This window comes from Brassica oleracea, unplaced genomic scaffold (assembly GCF_000695525.1).
Source record: "Brassica oleracea var. oleracea cultivar TO1000 unplaced genomic scaffold, BOL UnpScaffold00816, whole genome shotgun sequence".
Lineage (NCBI taxonomy): Eukaryota > Viridiplantae > Streptophyta > Magnoliopsida > Brassicales > Brassicaceae > Brassica > Brassica oleracea.
This window is the reverse complement of record NW_013617464.1, coordinates 71,742-86,265: the sequence shown is the minus strand read 5'-3', so window position 1 is coordinate 86,265 and position 14,524 is coordinate 71,742. Positions and strand designations below refer to the sequence as shown.

Here is a 14,524-nt window from a genome sequence, read left to right as displayed (position 1 = left end):
GACTTGTAATGGATTATTAGATGATTTCAATAAGTTACAGAGATTTATGTGATTTTTGTTAAACCAGTCTAGAATATAACCTAGAACAATGGAATTTTGGTTCTAATTTTTTTAACTAAGAAACTCCACCAAAACACCCTAAAATCACATGAAAACTTTAAAATTATACAACTTAAAATATTTTCAATAACAGTGGATTGTAGAGTATTACTAAATGTTAAGTTTAAATGTTTCTATCTTTTAGTATCCGATATATTCTATTAAAAGATGGGTAATCTTCTCCAAATCTTGTAGTTATCTGTTAGAATCCAAATGGATATCCGAACCCCCAACCCCAGTTTACGATTTCGAACCTTCGAGAGATAAAGAGTTTTAATGTTTTATTTCAGGTAAAACATATCCAAACTAAATATTAAATTTAAAAATCCTTGAACCTAACTTTATTTAATAAATTGAACCATCTGTCTACAGTGCCAATCAAAATTACCACTACTACCGGTAAATATTTTGTTTAAGGGTTTTTTTTTATTTTAACTAAACATAGTTGAAGGGTTTTATCATTAAAGATCTAAAAATCTAAAAAATAATTTAGAAAATGCAAAAATTTAAAAATATAATATATCTACAATATCTGAATAGCCTCCAATTTTGTTGCAAAACTTGGACAAGCTTGAGGCTCTTTTATTATCGCGATCAGATCTTTGCGATCAGTCCCAAAGCACTGACATGACGAATGTTGAAGCATGCTCTCCATTGTCCATCGTAGTGCTTCTTCTTCCGAATATAAAGCCGTATGTCGCCTCTTTAGATTTCATGTTCCCATAAGTTGAATCTTTTCAAAGCTATCCTTCCAAATCCATCCACACCCACAGAACTGTGCTGTGGAAGTCCATGAACCATCTACCATTAGATCATTTCATTTGCCTTAAATTATGCTTGACGTTCACTCTTTACATATCAGACTAACTCTAAAGGATTCTTTTAAATTCTCTTAGGGGGTGTATTCAATATAACATTTGAGGTGGTTTGACTTGTAATGGATTATTAGATGATTTCAATAAGTTACAGAGATTTAGGTGATTTTTGTTAAACCACTCTATAATATAACCTAGAACCATGGAATTTAGGTTCTAATTTTTTTAACTAAGAAATTCCACCAAAACACCCTAAAATCACATGAAAACTTTAAAATTACACAACTTAAAATATTTTCAATAACAGTGGATTGTAGAGTACTACTAAATGTTAAGTTCAATAATAGTAAATTTTAAATAAGTTTTTAAAATTCATGTTTGGATAAAAGAGTGGATTTGCCATTTTAATATAAATCACTTAAAATCTCACTTGAATACTACTACTACTGGTAAATATTTTGTTTAAAGGTTTTTGTTTACATTAACTAAACATAGTTGAAGGGTTTTACCATTAAAGATCTAAAAATCTAAAAAATAATTCAGAAAATGCAAAAATTTAAAGATATAATATATCTACAATATCTGAATAGCCTCCAATTTTTGTTGCAAAACTTGGAAAAGCTTGAGGCTTTTTATCATCGCGATCAGATCTTTGCAATCAGCCCCAAAGCGCTGACATGACGAATGTTGAAGCATGCTCTCCATTGTCCATCGTAGTGCTTCTTCTTTCGAATATAAAGCAGTTTGTCGCCTCTTTTGATTTCACGTTCCCATAAGTTGAATCTTTTCAAAGCTATCCTTCCAAATCCATCCACACCCACAGAACTGTGTTGTGGAAGTCCATGAACCATCTATCATTAGATCATTTCATTTGCCTTAAACCATGCTTGATGTTCACTCTTTACATATAAGACTAACTCTAAAGGATTTTTTTAAATTCCCTTTGGGGGTGTATTCAATATAACATTTGAGGTGGTTTGACTTGTAATGAAGTATTAGATGATTTCAATAAGTTACAGAGATTTAGGTGATTTTTGTTAAACCACTCTAGAATATAACCTAAAACCATGGAATTTAGGTCCTAATTCTCTTAACTAAGAAACTCCACCAAAACACCCTAAAATCATATGAAAATTTTAAAACTTCACAACTTAAAATATTTTCAATAACAGTGGATTGTAGAGTACTACTAAATGTTGAATTCAATAACAGTAAATTTTAAATGAGTTTTTAAAATTCATGTTTGGATAAAAGTAGATTTGTTTTATGTGATTTTTGTTAAACCACTCTAGAATATAACCTAGAACCATGAAATTTAGGTTCTAATTTTTTTAATTAAGAAACTCCACCAAAACACCCTAAAATCATATGAAAATTTTAAGACTACACAACTTAAAATATTTTCAATAACAGTGGATTGTAGAGTACTACTAAATGTTGAATTCAATAACAGTAAATTTTAAATGAGTTTTTAAAATTCATGTTTGGATTTTGGATAAAAGAGTGGATTTGCCATTTTAATATAAATCACCTAAAATCTCACTTGAATACACCCCCCCCCTAGTTTACGATTTCGAACCTTCGAGAGATAAAGAGTTTTAATGTTTATTTCAGATAAAACATATCCAAACTAAATATTAAATTGAAAAACTCTTGAACTAACTTTATTTAATGAATTGAACCATTTGTCTATAGTGCCAATCAAAATTACCACTACTACCAGTAAATATTTAGTTTAAAGGTTTTTTTTTACATTAACTAAACATAGTTGAAAGGTTTTACCATTAAAGATCTAAAAATCTAAAAAATAATTCAGAAAATGCAAAAATTTAAAAATATAATATATCTACAATATCTGAATAGCCTCTAATTTTGTTGCAAAACTTGGCCAAGCTTGAGGCTATTTTATTATCGCGATCAGATCTTTGCAATCTGTCCCAAAGCGCTGATATGACGAATGTTGAAGCATGCTCTCCATTGTCCATCGTAGTGCTTCTTCTTCCGAATATAAAGCAGTATGTCGTCTCTTTAGATTTCACGTTCCCATAAGTTGAATCTTTTCAAAGCTATCCTTCCAAATCCATCCACACCCACAGAACTGTGCTGTGGAAGTCCATGAACCATCTACCATTATATCATTTCATTTGCCTTAAATCATGCTTGACGTTCACTCTTTACATATCAAACTAACTCTAAAGGATTCTTTTAAATTCTCTTAGGGGGTGTATTCAATATAACATTTGAGGTGGTTTGACTTGTAATGGATTATTAGATGATTTCAATAAGTTACAGAGATTTAGGTGATTTTTGTTAAACCAGTCTAGAATATAACCTAGAATCATGGAATTTAGGTTCTAATTTTTTTTAACTAAGAAACTCCACCAAAACACCCTAAAATCACATGAAAACTTTAAAATTACACAACTTAAAATATTTTCAATAACAATGGATTGTAGAGTACTACTAAATGTTAAGTTCAATAATAGTAAATTTTAAATAATTTTTTAAAATTCAAATTTGGATAAAAGAGTGGATTTGCCATTTTAATATAAATCACCTAAAATCTCACTTGAATACACCCCCCCCCTAGTTTACGATTTCGAACCTTCGAGAGATAAAGAGTTTTAATGTTTATTTCAGATAAAACATATCCAAACTAAATATTAATTTGAAAAACTCTTGAACTAACTTTATTTAATGAATTGAACCATCTGTCTACAGTGCCAATCAAAATTACCACTACTACTAGTAAATATTTTGTTTAAGGGTTTTTTTTATATTAACTAAACATAGTTGAAGGGTTTTACCATTAAAGATCTAAAAAATAATTTAGAAAATGCAAAAATATAAAAATATAATATATCTACAAATCTACAATATCTGAATAGCCTCCAATTTTGTTGCAAAACTTGGCCAAGCTTGAGGCTCTTTTATTATCGCGATCAGATCTTTGCAATCAGCCCCAAAGCGCTGACATGACGAATGTTGAAGCATGCTCTCCATTGTCCATCGTAGTGCTTCTTCTTTCGAATATAAAGCAGTTTGTCGCCTCTTTTGATTTCACGTTCCCATAAGTTGAATCTTTTCAAAGCTATCCTTCCAAATCCATCCACACCCACAGAACTGTGTTGTGGAAGTCCATGAACCATCTATCATTAGATCATTTCATTTGCCTTAAACCATGCTTGATGTTCACTCTTTACATATAAGACTAACTCTAAAGGATTTTTTTAAATTCCCTTTGGGGGTGTATTCAATATAACATTTGAGGTGGTTTGACTTGTAATGGATTATTAGATGATTTCAATAAGTTACAGAGATTTAGGTGATTTTTGTTAAACCACTCTAGAGTATAACCTAAAACCATGGAATTTAGGTTCTAATTCTTTTAACTAAGAAACTCCACCAAAACACCCTGAAATCACATGAAAACTTAAAAACTACACAACTTAAAATATTTTCAATAACAGTGGATTGTAGAGTACTACTAAATGTTGAGTTCAATAACAGTAAATTTGAAATGAGTTTTTAAAATTCATGTTTGGATAAAAGTGGATTTGTCATTTTAATATAAATCACTTAAAATCTCACTTAAATACACCCCTTAAAATATTTTCAATAACAGTGGATCGTAGAGTACTACTAAATGTTGAATTTTTAAAATTCATGTTTGGATAAAAGTGAATTTGTCATATTTTAATATAAATCACTTAAAACCCCCCCCCCCCCAGAGTTTATGATTTCAAAATATTACAAACATTTACATTTTCATTCCGATATGATTTCTCATATCAAGTCTCGTTTAAATAATAAAGTAATATTTTGAATGTTAAAAAAAAATATAATTTAGAGGAAGTAATTCTTAGAGCATGATTATTGGGAGGTTCTTAGGATGAGGTTCTTAGCGGAATATAAGAACCCGTCTTTTAACTTTTAACTAAAAAAAACTAAGAACCGTCTCTTAAAACTCTTATTTAAGAGCCGGTTTTTAGTTTTTTTAGTTAAAAGTTAAGAGTTAGGTTCTTATATTCCGCTAAGAACCCTGCCTTAGAACATGATTATTGGAGGGGGGGGTTCTTAGCAGAATATAAGAACTCGTCTCTTAACTTTTAACTAAAAAACCTAAGAACCGGTTCTTAAATAGGAGTTTTAAGAACCGGTTCTTAAATAAGAGTTTTAAGAGCCGGTTCTTAATTTTTTTAGTTAAAAGTTAAGAGACGGATTATTATATTCCGTTAAGAACCTCACCTCTAAGAATCTTCCAATAATTGTGCTCTTATAATTCAAGTCACTTGCTTTCCATAGTTTACTTTTGTGTTGCCTCGCAGCAGCAAAAATCTAGGTGGTGTCAGCCTCTGCTTTATTCTTCTTCGAGATTCAGCACAATCTACCAGAACACAAACAAAACCCTAAATTGCGGCTGTATCTTAGTCTTGCTTACAGCCCTAATTTCTCACTGAAATGCTTTCCACTGCTTCCAACTATAAGTGAGATTTGAACCGATCATTTTGGATCTGCTGATTTCCTTTCTCCCGAAGTTCCTTAGCAGAGATCGAGAGGTTGATGGTCATGGCCAGGTCGAACCATCATAACAGACTTCCTCTTCGAGAACGGGTCTGTTTACTCTTCCTCTTTTTAACCTTGAATCTGTAATTCTGCGATGGTTTTGGCTTAGATCCTGGTGCAATTGCTGTATCCAAAATCGATGAAAGCAAGCTTTCTTTAGCCAGAGACACTTTTGATTTAGGGGTTTAGTTCCACGATCTGTTCTCGAAGTTGTTGTGTGGACCAATCTTTGATGTAGACACTTTGTTGCTGCTGGAGAAAGTCTGTATTATTAATTTCTTCAGAATCTTGATTAGTTTATCATGCTTTTGGCTGATTTAGGTTCACAAAATTTAGTAATTAATAATTGCGTTGAATGCTCATGTTTCATAGAAGAAGCGGTGGGTTGGATGCTTCAAAGCGTTGTCTTGTTTCGGTTCAAAGAAAGGAGAGAGACGAATCGTGCCAGCTGCTGCTGCTTCACGAATCCCTGAAGGGAACGTTGCAACTGCTCAATCAAATCAACCTCAAACAACAACGGGATTTAGTAATCACACTACAGCAATGCTTGCTCCACCTTCATCTCCAGCTTCTTTCTCACATTCTCCTGCTCCTTCCATAGCTCAGTCCCCAAACTGCCTGCTTTCCTTAGCTGCCAACTCTCCTGGAGGTGCTTCCTCCGCCATGTTCGCGACAGGGCCTTATGCTCACGAGACACAGTTGGTTTCACCACCTGTTTTCTCAACTTTTACCACGGAGCCATCTACTGCACCTTTGACACCTCCTCCTGAGTTAGCCCATCTCACCACTCCTTCTTCCCCTGATGTACCCTACGCCCGGTTCTTGACCGGGAAAGCCGATTGTATTTCTGGCAGTCTCAGATCTCCAATCTCAGGAGATGGTCTTCGATCCTCATCTTTTCCCGAACGTGAGTTCTCACCGCATTGGGATTCTTTGGCTTCTCCAAGAACAGTCAAATGTTCGAGGAGCGACTCTAGTTATGCACAAACACCTGAGACGAACACTACCCCAAAGGCGTCTCAAGGTTCAAATTTCTTCTGCCCTGCAACGTTTGCTCGTTACTATCTTGACCATGATGCTCCGTTTTCTCATGCTGGTGGAAGACTGAGCGTTTCGAAAGATACGGATGTTTACCAAACTAACAGAAATGGTCAACGCATTTCCAAGCAAGATATGGAAGAACTTGAAGCATACAGAGCTTCCTTTGGTTTCAGTTCAGATGATGTCATCTCTACAAGCCAATATGTGGAGATAACCCATGTTCAGGATGACTCATTGAGACCTCGTAGTACCTTGGATGCGTCAAAAGATGAAGGGATTAATTTGTATGGCGCAGGGGAAGCTAGCTTGAACCTGCAAAAAAGTGGCAACTTACAAGACCCGCTCGATATGCACAATGGTAATATATCACACACTTGTTGAGTTTAGAAACTTACGGTTTAAGGCATCTGGTGGTGATATTTGCCTTGTATGGGCCTATGGGGACTCTGTATTGCCTCTCTTGATGCTGAGTTTGTTTGTTATATGAACGCAGATCATATGCGGAGATCAAGCACGCCGGGTAATGGAGGTCAAGCGAAGACAAGTAGAAAGTACAAGACGGGTCTGTGCAGTTCGGATGCAGAAATCGATTACAGAAGAAGTGGACGAAGCTTGGGGGAAGGCAAAGGAGAATTTGCTTGGCATGACTAAGAAACCCTTCTTGCTGATCTGTAGAGTTTAGTTTTGCTTTCGTTCTTTTGGGTTATGTTCTGTGTTGTTTTTAATTGATTTTTTTTGTATATTAAATAGAGAAATTCCCTATATGATATTTTGTCACAAGAATAACTTGAAAGAGGAAAATGACCAAAAAATGTTTTATTAAAAGGTAAAAATATATTTATATCTTGGAGTCTTTTTAGTATGTTTTCAAGTTTTGGAGTGATTTGGAGGAAAGTGGTGATTTTAGTGCATTTTGGAGATAAAGTAAAAAAGACCTGTAGCTAACTATCGAACCGTCCAGCAGTCGATGATTGAAGATGATAAGTGTGTCGATCGACGGCGAAGCGCGCAAAGACCAGATTTGGTTCTAACTGATTTAAAGCCCAAGTCTCACAAGAATTACTAAATTGTCACTGACGAGTTTTAACCTAATATTTATGTGCTATGCCATTGTTATAGGCAACACACGCTTTCATATTTTCTTTCACAGCAAAATACTTAAGAGTTTTAGGTTTGAAGACAAAAATCCAAGAACTCATTCGGAGATTTGTGATTGGAACTCCAAGTTTTTCAACTCCTATCTATTTATGCAGTTTATTCATTATCTTGTTATGAATTGCTTAGCTATGTCTGAGTGGTTCTCTTTGTTAGATTTAAGGTTCAAATATTCACGAGGGATTAGCCCAAAATATAAAATTGCTAAGTGTTAGGATATCAATCAATTGAACTGTTCTTTAATGCATGTGTTCTGGAGTAGCTAACTAGGACCTTGTCCATAGATACTAGGCCCAAGCGGAAGCATGGTCCATTGTCTGATCTAATTTACATTGTGCTAGGATCGCTAGAAACAAGCGACAGCTGATTTAGTTTAACCTAGTGAACAAGTCAAACCCATGCTGTAAAGCTTGCTGGAAGGAACGTCGATTGACATCTTAGTAGTTGCTTCGATCGACGGGTTGAAAGGTGTATCGATCGACAATCCATAATTGGTATCGACCAACACTTTCTCTAGACCAACAAGCGACAGCTGAGGTTTTACATCCGGCAATAGATAGTCTAAAAATACGAAAGTTGATCGACTATTCTTTTATATATGTTTTAAAACCCCAATCAATCAACCGAGCAATTACCTTGCTCACCTCTGCTATTTACATTTAAACCATTCGACCTAGTTTAACCACATAACTACTAGATCTTTTGTGTGTCTTAGCTCCCTATGAATTCAATCCCTAAGTACTACAACTCGACCTCACCTCTTATTTGAGAGAGTACAAATGACTCATTAGGGTAATTTGAGTGATCAAATTTGGCGCTGTTGCCGTGGAGCTTCGATCGCCATTACATCTGATTTAGTTAGGTTTAGTCTAGGTTTTTTGTTACTTCCAAAAAACTGATAAATTTTTTTCTTATCTTTCAGGTACATGCCCAGCAGTACAAGAAGCAACAAAAAACAAACACTGCTGTTTTTAGATCCTTCACGTTTATAACGCTCAATCCGCGAAGAAAAACACACCGCATCGATCGACAACAACACTCGACCGACAGTCGCCTTCCAACGTCGACAGAGACTACTCTTCCGTCGACAGACACTTCTGACCCGACATCGATCGACACTCCACATCGGACATCGATCCATACTGAGCTGCGAGACATGGTTGCGACTATAGTTCTAATTCAGGACGCGACTGGAAACCTGCATGACTGATAGACCATGGATTTTACCCACTTTTTCCATGGTTTATGAGTGTTTTAATATATATTTACTACTATATAAAGTCTATTTACAGTGTTTACAGGTTCATGTACGTTCTGGAGAAATATGGTGATTTTGGAGCCTTTTGTGTGCATATCTTCACAGAGGCATCAGATGTTTAGCTATGGATGGAGAGCTTCCCACCGTTAGATTGAGCCCATCTTTTGACACAAGATATAGCTTTGAGTTATCGTTTCAATACTACCAGTTTGAGGTCAATCAGCATCCTGTAGCAGAAGTTATGCATGTTTTACTGAAGAGTAGTCAGTCTGTCTCGCGAGAGGAAGCTGTCGAGGAGATGAATGACTGTCGATCGATGAAACATCATTGGTCTCGGTCGACAGTGATCCCAGAAAACAGGCCAAGGCAGTTTCGTTACCAATTTAGGCCCATAAGTCACCACATATTACCAATATACCCCTGGACGACCTGAAACCTTATTTTACTATTTTCTAAGCCATTGTTGACGGCCATGCTTCATACTATTCTAGAGAAAGAGAGCTTAGGATTGGAGAGAGATATTTTTACACCTTGAGAGAGGAAAGATCTTGAACTCCCTTTGTTTCTTTACTCTGTACTGTTTATTTATCTATTGCAATATTATTCAGACCATCATAACCATGTCCTTTATGAATATGTCTGAGTAATCTCACTGTTAGATTTAGGATTCTCATAAGATTGTTATATGTATTGCTAGCTTAAATTGTTGTTAGGATGATTTAATTAGTTCTTCATCTAGTTGTTCTTACTACTAAGCTTAGGGTTGATAACCCTTGAATCTTAGATCTTAGGATTAATTGAGATCAAGCCATTGCTTGACTCAATACCTGAAAATAAACTAGTATGATCTAACTGACTAGATACAGACGAGAGTTAATCTAGTGAGTTAGAGAGTATAAATCAAACCTGTCTGTAAATCTTTCTGGAAGAAGTATCGATCGACGCAGCGACAGCCCTGTCGATCGATATTTTGAACGGTGTATCGATCGATATTCGTAACGAATAATCAATACACTTTCTCGTGATTAACATACGAGAGTTGAAATACGAGATCCAGATTAGATAATCTAATTGATTATATCTGAGTTTGAATTCAAGAACAATTAAAATCAATAAACCCCTAAAGACCCAAATTAAGTTATTTATTTATCATACCTGAGAATATACCTAAATCTAACTATTCTCCAACTGTTAACAACCTCAAAACAAACCAATCGAGCAATAACCTTGCTCACTAATTTATTTACTGCTTTAAAACCTATAAACCAATTAATCTAGCCTATTTCAAAGACCATAATCTATTGTGTAATCCTAGAGTCTCTATGGATTCGATCCCTACGTACTACATCTGAACCTCTTATTTGAGAGAGTACTTCAATACTTAGAGTAATTTGAGTGATATCAAATTTGGCGCCGCTGCCGGGGACTCTTTCTTATTACCATTAAATTAAGTTTAGAATATAGTCTAGATTTTGTTACTGAATCTGCTTAAGTTTTTCCTCTTCCCCTGCTGACACAGGTACTTAAGATGGAAGACATGAATTTCGGCCCAAAATCGATCGATGCTTAGAAAACAACATCGAGCGACGGGTCGACACAAAAATCGATCGACGCTCAGACAACATCGAGCGATGGGTCGACCGAAAATTCGATCGACACTCCGCTACCAATATCGATCGACGCCATCCTGCCGGAAGCAAGTAAGTATGTTCTTACCTGTTTCAATAATAAAAAAATAGTTCTAGGAGATCAAAGAGGTCGAGTATGCAATGCATCCGACCAAATTAATTATAGACATAGGGCTCCAATTCCTATTGGAGTAGCTGTTGTTTTGAATGCTGGACCGGAGCATCATCAAACGCTTGGAGATTGCAACAAAACTGATCGGTTCTACACTAACAGGTCTGCAATCCGTCCTCCAGCAATTCAAAGAAAAGACTTTGAACTGAAACCCAAATATTTCTCTTTAGTAAGTCGGCACCCCTTTCATGGTCTTCCTCATGAAAACCCCATAGACCATATAGAAGCACTTGAGGAATTTGTGTCTAACATCAAGGTGCATGGAGTCTCTGAAGACTACGTATTTTGCAAACTCTTCCCGCACTCCCTTCCTGGAGATGCGAGGAACTGGCTGAAACAATTGCAGCCAGGATCTTTGACTTGCTGGAGTGATATCAAAAGCGTCTTCCTCAACAAATTCTTCGATGATGCACGAATCGAGGAATTTAGGAATAAGATCTATAATTTTCTCAAGGTACCACTGAAGCTTTTAAGGCTTCTTGGTTGAGATTCAGAGCCTACCAGCGAGACTGCCCACACCATGGTTTTCCCGAAATCCAGCTACTTAATATTTTCTTCAGAGGTCTCGACTGGACATACCAAGCGACTTTGGACGCTGCGAGTCAAGGGAACTTCAAAACCAAGACCCCTGAAGAAGCTACGAGGCTCATTGAAAATGTGGCGTCTAGCACTAGTGCCAAGAACACTGATCTCGAGAGGAGGAACATGGCAAAGAATTCGAATGAAGATCGGATATCTGAGGTGAAAGAAACGTCAGACTCAGTTCATGCTTTTGTGATTGGAGATAAGCAAGTTCAGTTTACCGATGAGAGTCAGACCTTTCTACGTGAAGGAGATGAAGAAGAGCATGTAGACCTCATCGATGAAATTGGCTTTCGCAAACAAATACTTGCCGGTCATCAGCAAAACATGAGCTTCACAAAGACCAACAAGGCAGAATAGACTCATAAGAGCAAGCTGGAATCTATGATGGAACAAGTTCTAAAAGGCCAGCAGAAAATGAGTGCGGTTCTCGATGAAAGATTGGATTCCATATATTTTGATTTACATGATAAATTTGAAACTTTGAGTGACCATGTCAAGAAATTGGATAGCCAAGTTGCGCATAACGCTGGGTTTGTCAGAAGGGATGAAGGATTCCTTCCTGGAAAAACTGACACCAACCCGAGTCACCAAGTTTGTGCTGTGTTACTAAGAAGCGGAAAACGCCTTTCCCCGAACGCTGTAGAAATCACTTATGCAGAAAAACCCCTTGACGCTGAAAAGGCAACGATTAACCTCGATGAAGAAGTGGAGGAGTTGGAAGAAAATGTGGAAATCGATCGACAAGAAGGGAATAATGTCGATCGACCGACTATGATAAATATCGATCGACATAATGAAAACAATGTCGATCGACGCTCGACTCCCGCCAAGCCGGCAGTAGAGAGAGTGTATAGGACTTTGCCACCCTTTCCTCCTAACAAGACGCACACAAAGCGAGAATTAGATAAAGCGATCTGCAAGAAAGCATTCGATAAAATCACGTTGGAAATGCCACTAAGTGATGCCATAAAAGTAGCACCTTCGATTTAAAAATGTGTAAAAGACATGGTATCCAACAGCTTCCCTGCTGCTGAACACAGCGTCATGATGGTTTCAGAAGAAGTAAGTGCAATAATCCAAGGCGAAACCCCGATCAAGAGAACTGATCCGGGCAGTTTTGTTCTAGATTGCAACATACGAGACAAGAGTTTTCCTCGATCCCTTTGTGACCTAGGATCCAGCGTGAATCTCATGCCACACTCTGTCGCGATATCCCTGGGATACGACGAGTTCAAACCCACCAAACTAACTTTTGTTCTTGCTGATAGATCCGTTAGAATACCTGCGGGAGTACTAGATGACGTGCCGGTAAGAATTAACGACTGTCACGTACCAACGGATTTCGTTGTGTTGAAATACCAGAATGAACCAAAAGATCCCCTCATCTTAGGTAGACCATTTCTAGCTACCGCTGGTGCAATCATCGACGTCAAGGAAGGTCAGATATGTTTAAGCATTGGAAACATTCCAATGACCTTCGATATGGAAAAACTGATAAAACGACCCTTAATCGATAAACAAGCCTCTTACGTGGACGATATCTCTGAGTTGGCTGAAGAATCCTTCATAGACCAATGCTCAGATGATTCCCTGAAAAAAGTGCTCACATCTACCGAAGAGGAAACATTTAGCATTGACATCAGAGCTAATGAATACGCACGATTAATGGACACAAGTGTAGGAATAGCAAATGTCGATGATGTGGAGGATGACGATTCAAAAATGAAAATCGATCAAAATTTAAAGGCCGCTGTCGATCGAAAACCATCCCCTCTAGAGAATTGGAATCCCGAAAAAGCACCAAAAATTGAGTTAAAGCAATTGCCCGCCGTACTAAAGTATGCTTTTCTCCACAATAATTCTTATCCCGTAATCGTAAATGCCAACCTAACCGACGGAGAACTTGCGTTGTTATTAAATAAACTGCGCAAGTATAGGAAAACCCTCAGATACTCTCCCGAGGATATTCCTGGTATCTCTCCAGACCTGTGCATGCACCGAATTCACTTAGAAGACGATTCCAAATCGCCAGTGGAACATCAAAGAAAGCTAAACCCAAACTTGAAAGAAGTTGTTAAGAAGGAAATTATCAATCTTCTAGATGCTGGAATCATCTACCCAATTTTGGATAGTAACTGGGTGAGCCCCGTGCATGTTGTACCTAAGAAAGGCGGAATTACAGTGGTTAAGAATGATAAAAACGAACTCATTCCCACGCGAACTGTCACTGGACATCGAATGTGTATCGATTATAGGAAGCTAAATGCTGCCACCAGAAAAGATCACTTTCCCTTACCCTTCATTGATCGAATGTTGGAAAGATTGGCAAATCACCAATACTACTGTTTTCTTGACGGATACTCTGGATTTTTCCAAATCCCTATACATCCTGACGATTAAGAAAAGACCACCTTTACATGCCCTTACGGAACATTTGCATACCGCAGGATGCCATTCGGTCTTTGTAATGCCTCTGCCACTTTCTAACGATGCATGATGTCAATCTTTACAGATATGATAGAAGATTTCATGGAAGTCTTTATGGACGAATTTTCCGTATAAGGATCCAGTTTCAAAAACTGTCTCGATAACCTATGCAAGTCTTGGCAAGATGTGAAGAAAAGAACCTCGTTTTGAATTGGGAAAAATGCCACTTTATGGTTAACGATGGAATCGTCCTAGGACATAAAGTGTTCGCTGCTGGCATAGAAGTAGATCGGGCGAAGATTGAGGTAATGACCGGCCTGGCCTGCCTGCACCCACGAACGTAAAAGACGTGAGAAGTTTTCTCGGGTATGCCGGATTTTACAGGAGGTTCATACAGGATTTTAGCAAAATCGCTAGACCTCTCACCTCCCTCCTCTGTAAAGAAGTTAAATTCGACTTCTCACCAGAATGCGTAAAGTCTTTTGAGAAAATAAAGAAAGCCTTGATAACTCCCCCATTGTACAAGCACCTGACTGGAATCTTCCTTTCGAAATCATGTGCGATGCGAGCGATTTCGCTGTAGGAGCAGTTCTATGCCAAAGAAAAGATAAAAAGCTACATGCAGTTTACTATGCCAGTCGAACACTCGACGAGGCACAAATGAATTACGCAACAACAGAAAAAGAACTGCTTGCTCTAGTTTATGCATTTGAAAATTTCCGCCAATACCTGGTTGGTTCGCGAGTCATCGTTCATACTGATCACGCTACAATTAAAT

The 14,524-nt window shown here is 37.1% G+C and overlaps 1 protein-coding gene across 1 annotated transcript; it reads left to right on the top strand.

Annotated features, from left to right (window-relative positions):
* The first annotated feature begins 5,229 nt into the window (after positions 1 to 5,229).
* Positions 5,230 to 7,342, top strand: LOC106320115 (uncharacterized protein At1g76660-like). The gene is made up of 3 exons (XM_013758481.1): positions 5,230 to 5,528; positions 5,853 to 6,879; positions 7,015 to 7,342. The coding sequence occupies exons 1-3, from the start codon at positions 5,478 to 5,480 to the stop codon at positions 7,170 to 7,172; spliced, it is 1,236 nt and encodes a 411-aa protein (XP_013613935.1). The 5' UTR covers positions 5,230 to 5,477; the 3' UTR covers positions 7,173 to 7,342.
* The last annotated feature ends 7,182 nt before the right edge of the window (positions 7,343 to 14,524 follow it).

What these genes read in the sequence shown, in the direction of transcription:
- LOC106320115 (XM_013758481.1), top strand. Translation starts at nt 5,478, where the DNA reads ATGGTCATGGCCAGGTCGAACCATCATAACAGACTTCCTCTTCGAGAA. An exon ending in GACTTCCTCTTCGAGAACGG is followed by an intron (nt 5,529 to 5,852) that starts GTCTGTTTACTC and finishes CATGTTTCATAG; the next exon opens with AAGAAGCGGTGGGTTGGATG. An exon ending in CCCGCTCGATATGCACAATG is followed by an intron (nt 6,880 to 7,014) that starts GTAATATATCAC and finishes ATATGAACGCAG; the next exon opens with ATCATATGCGGAGATCAAGC.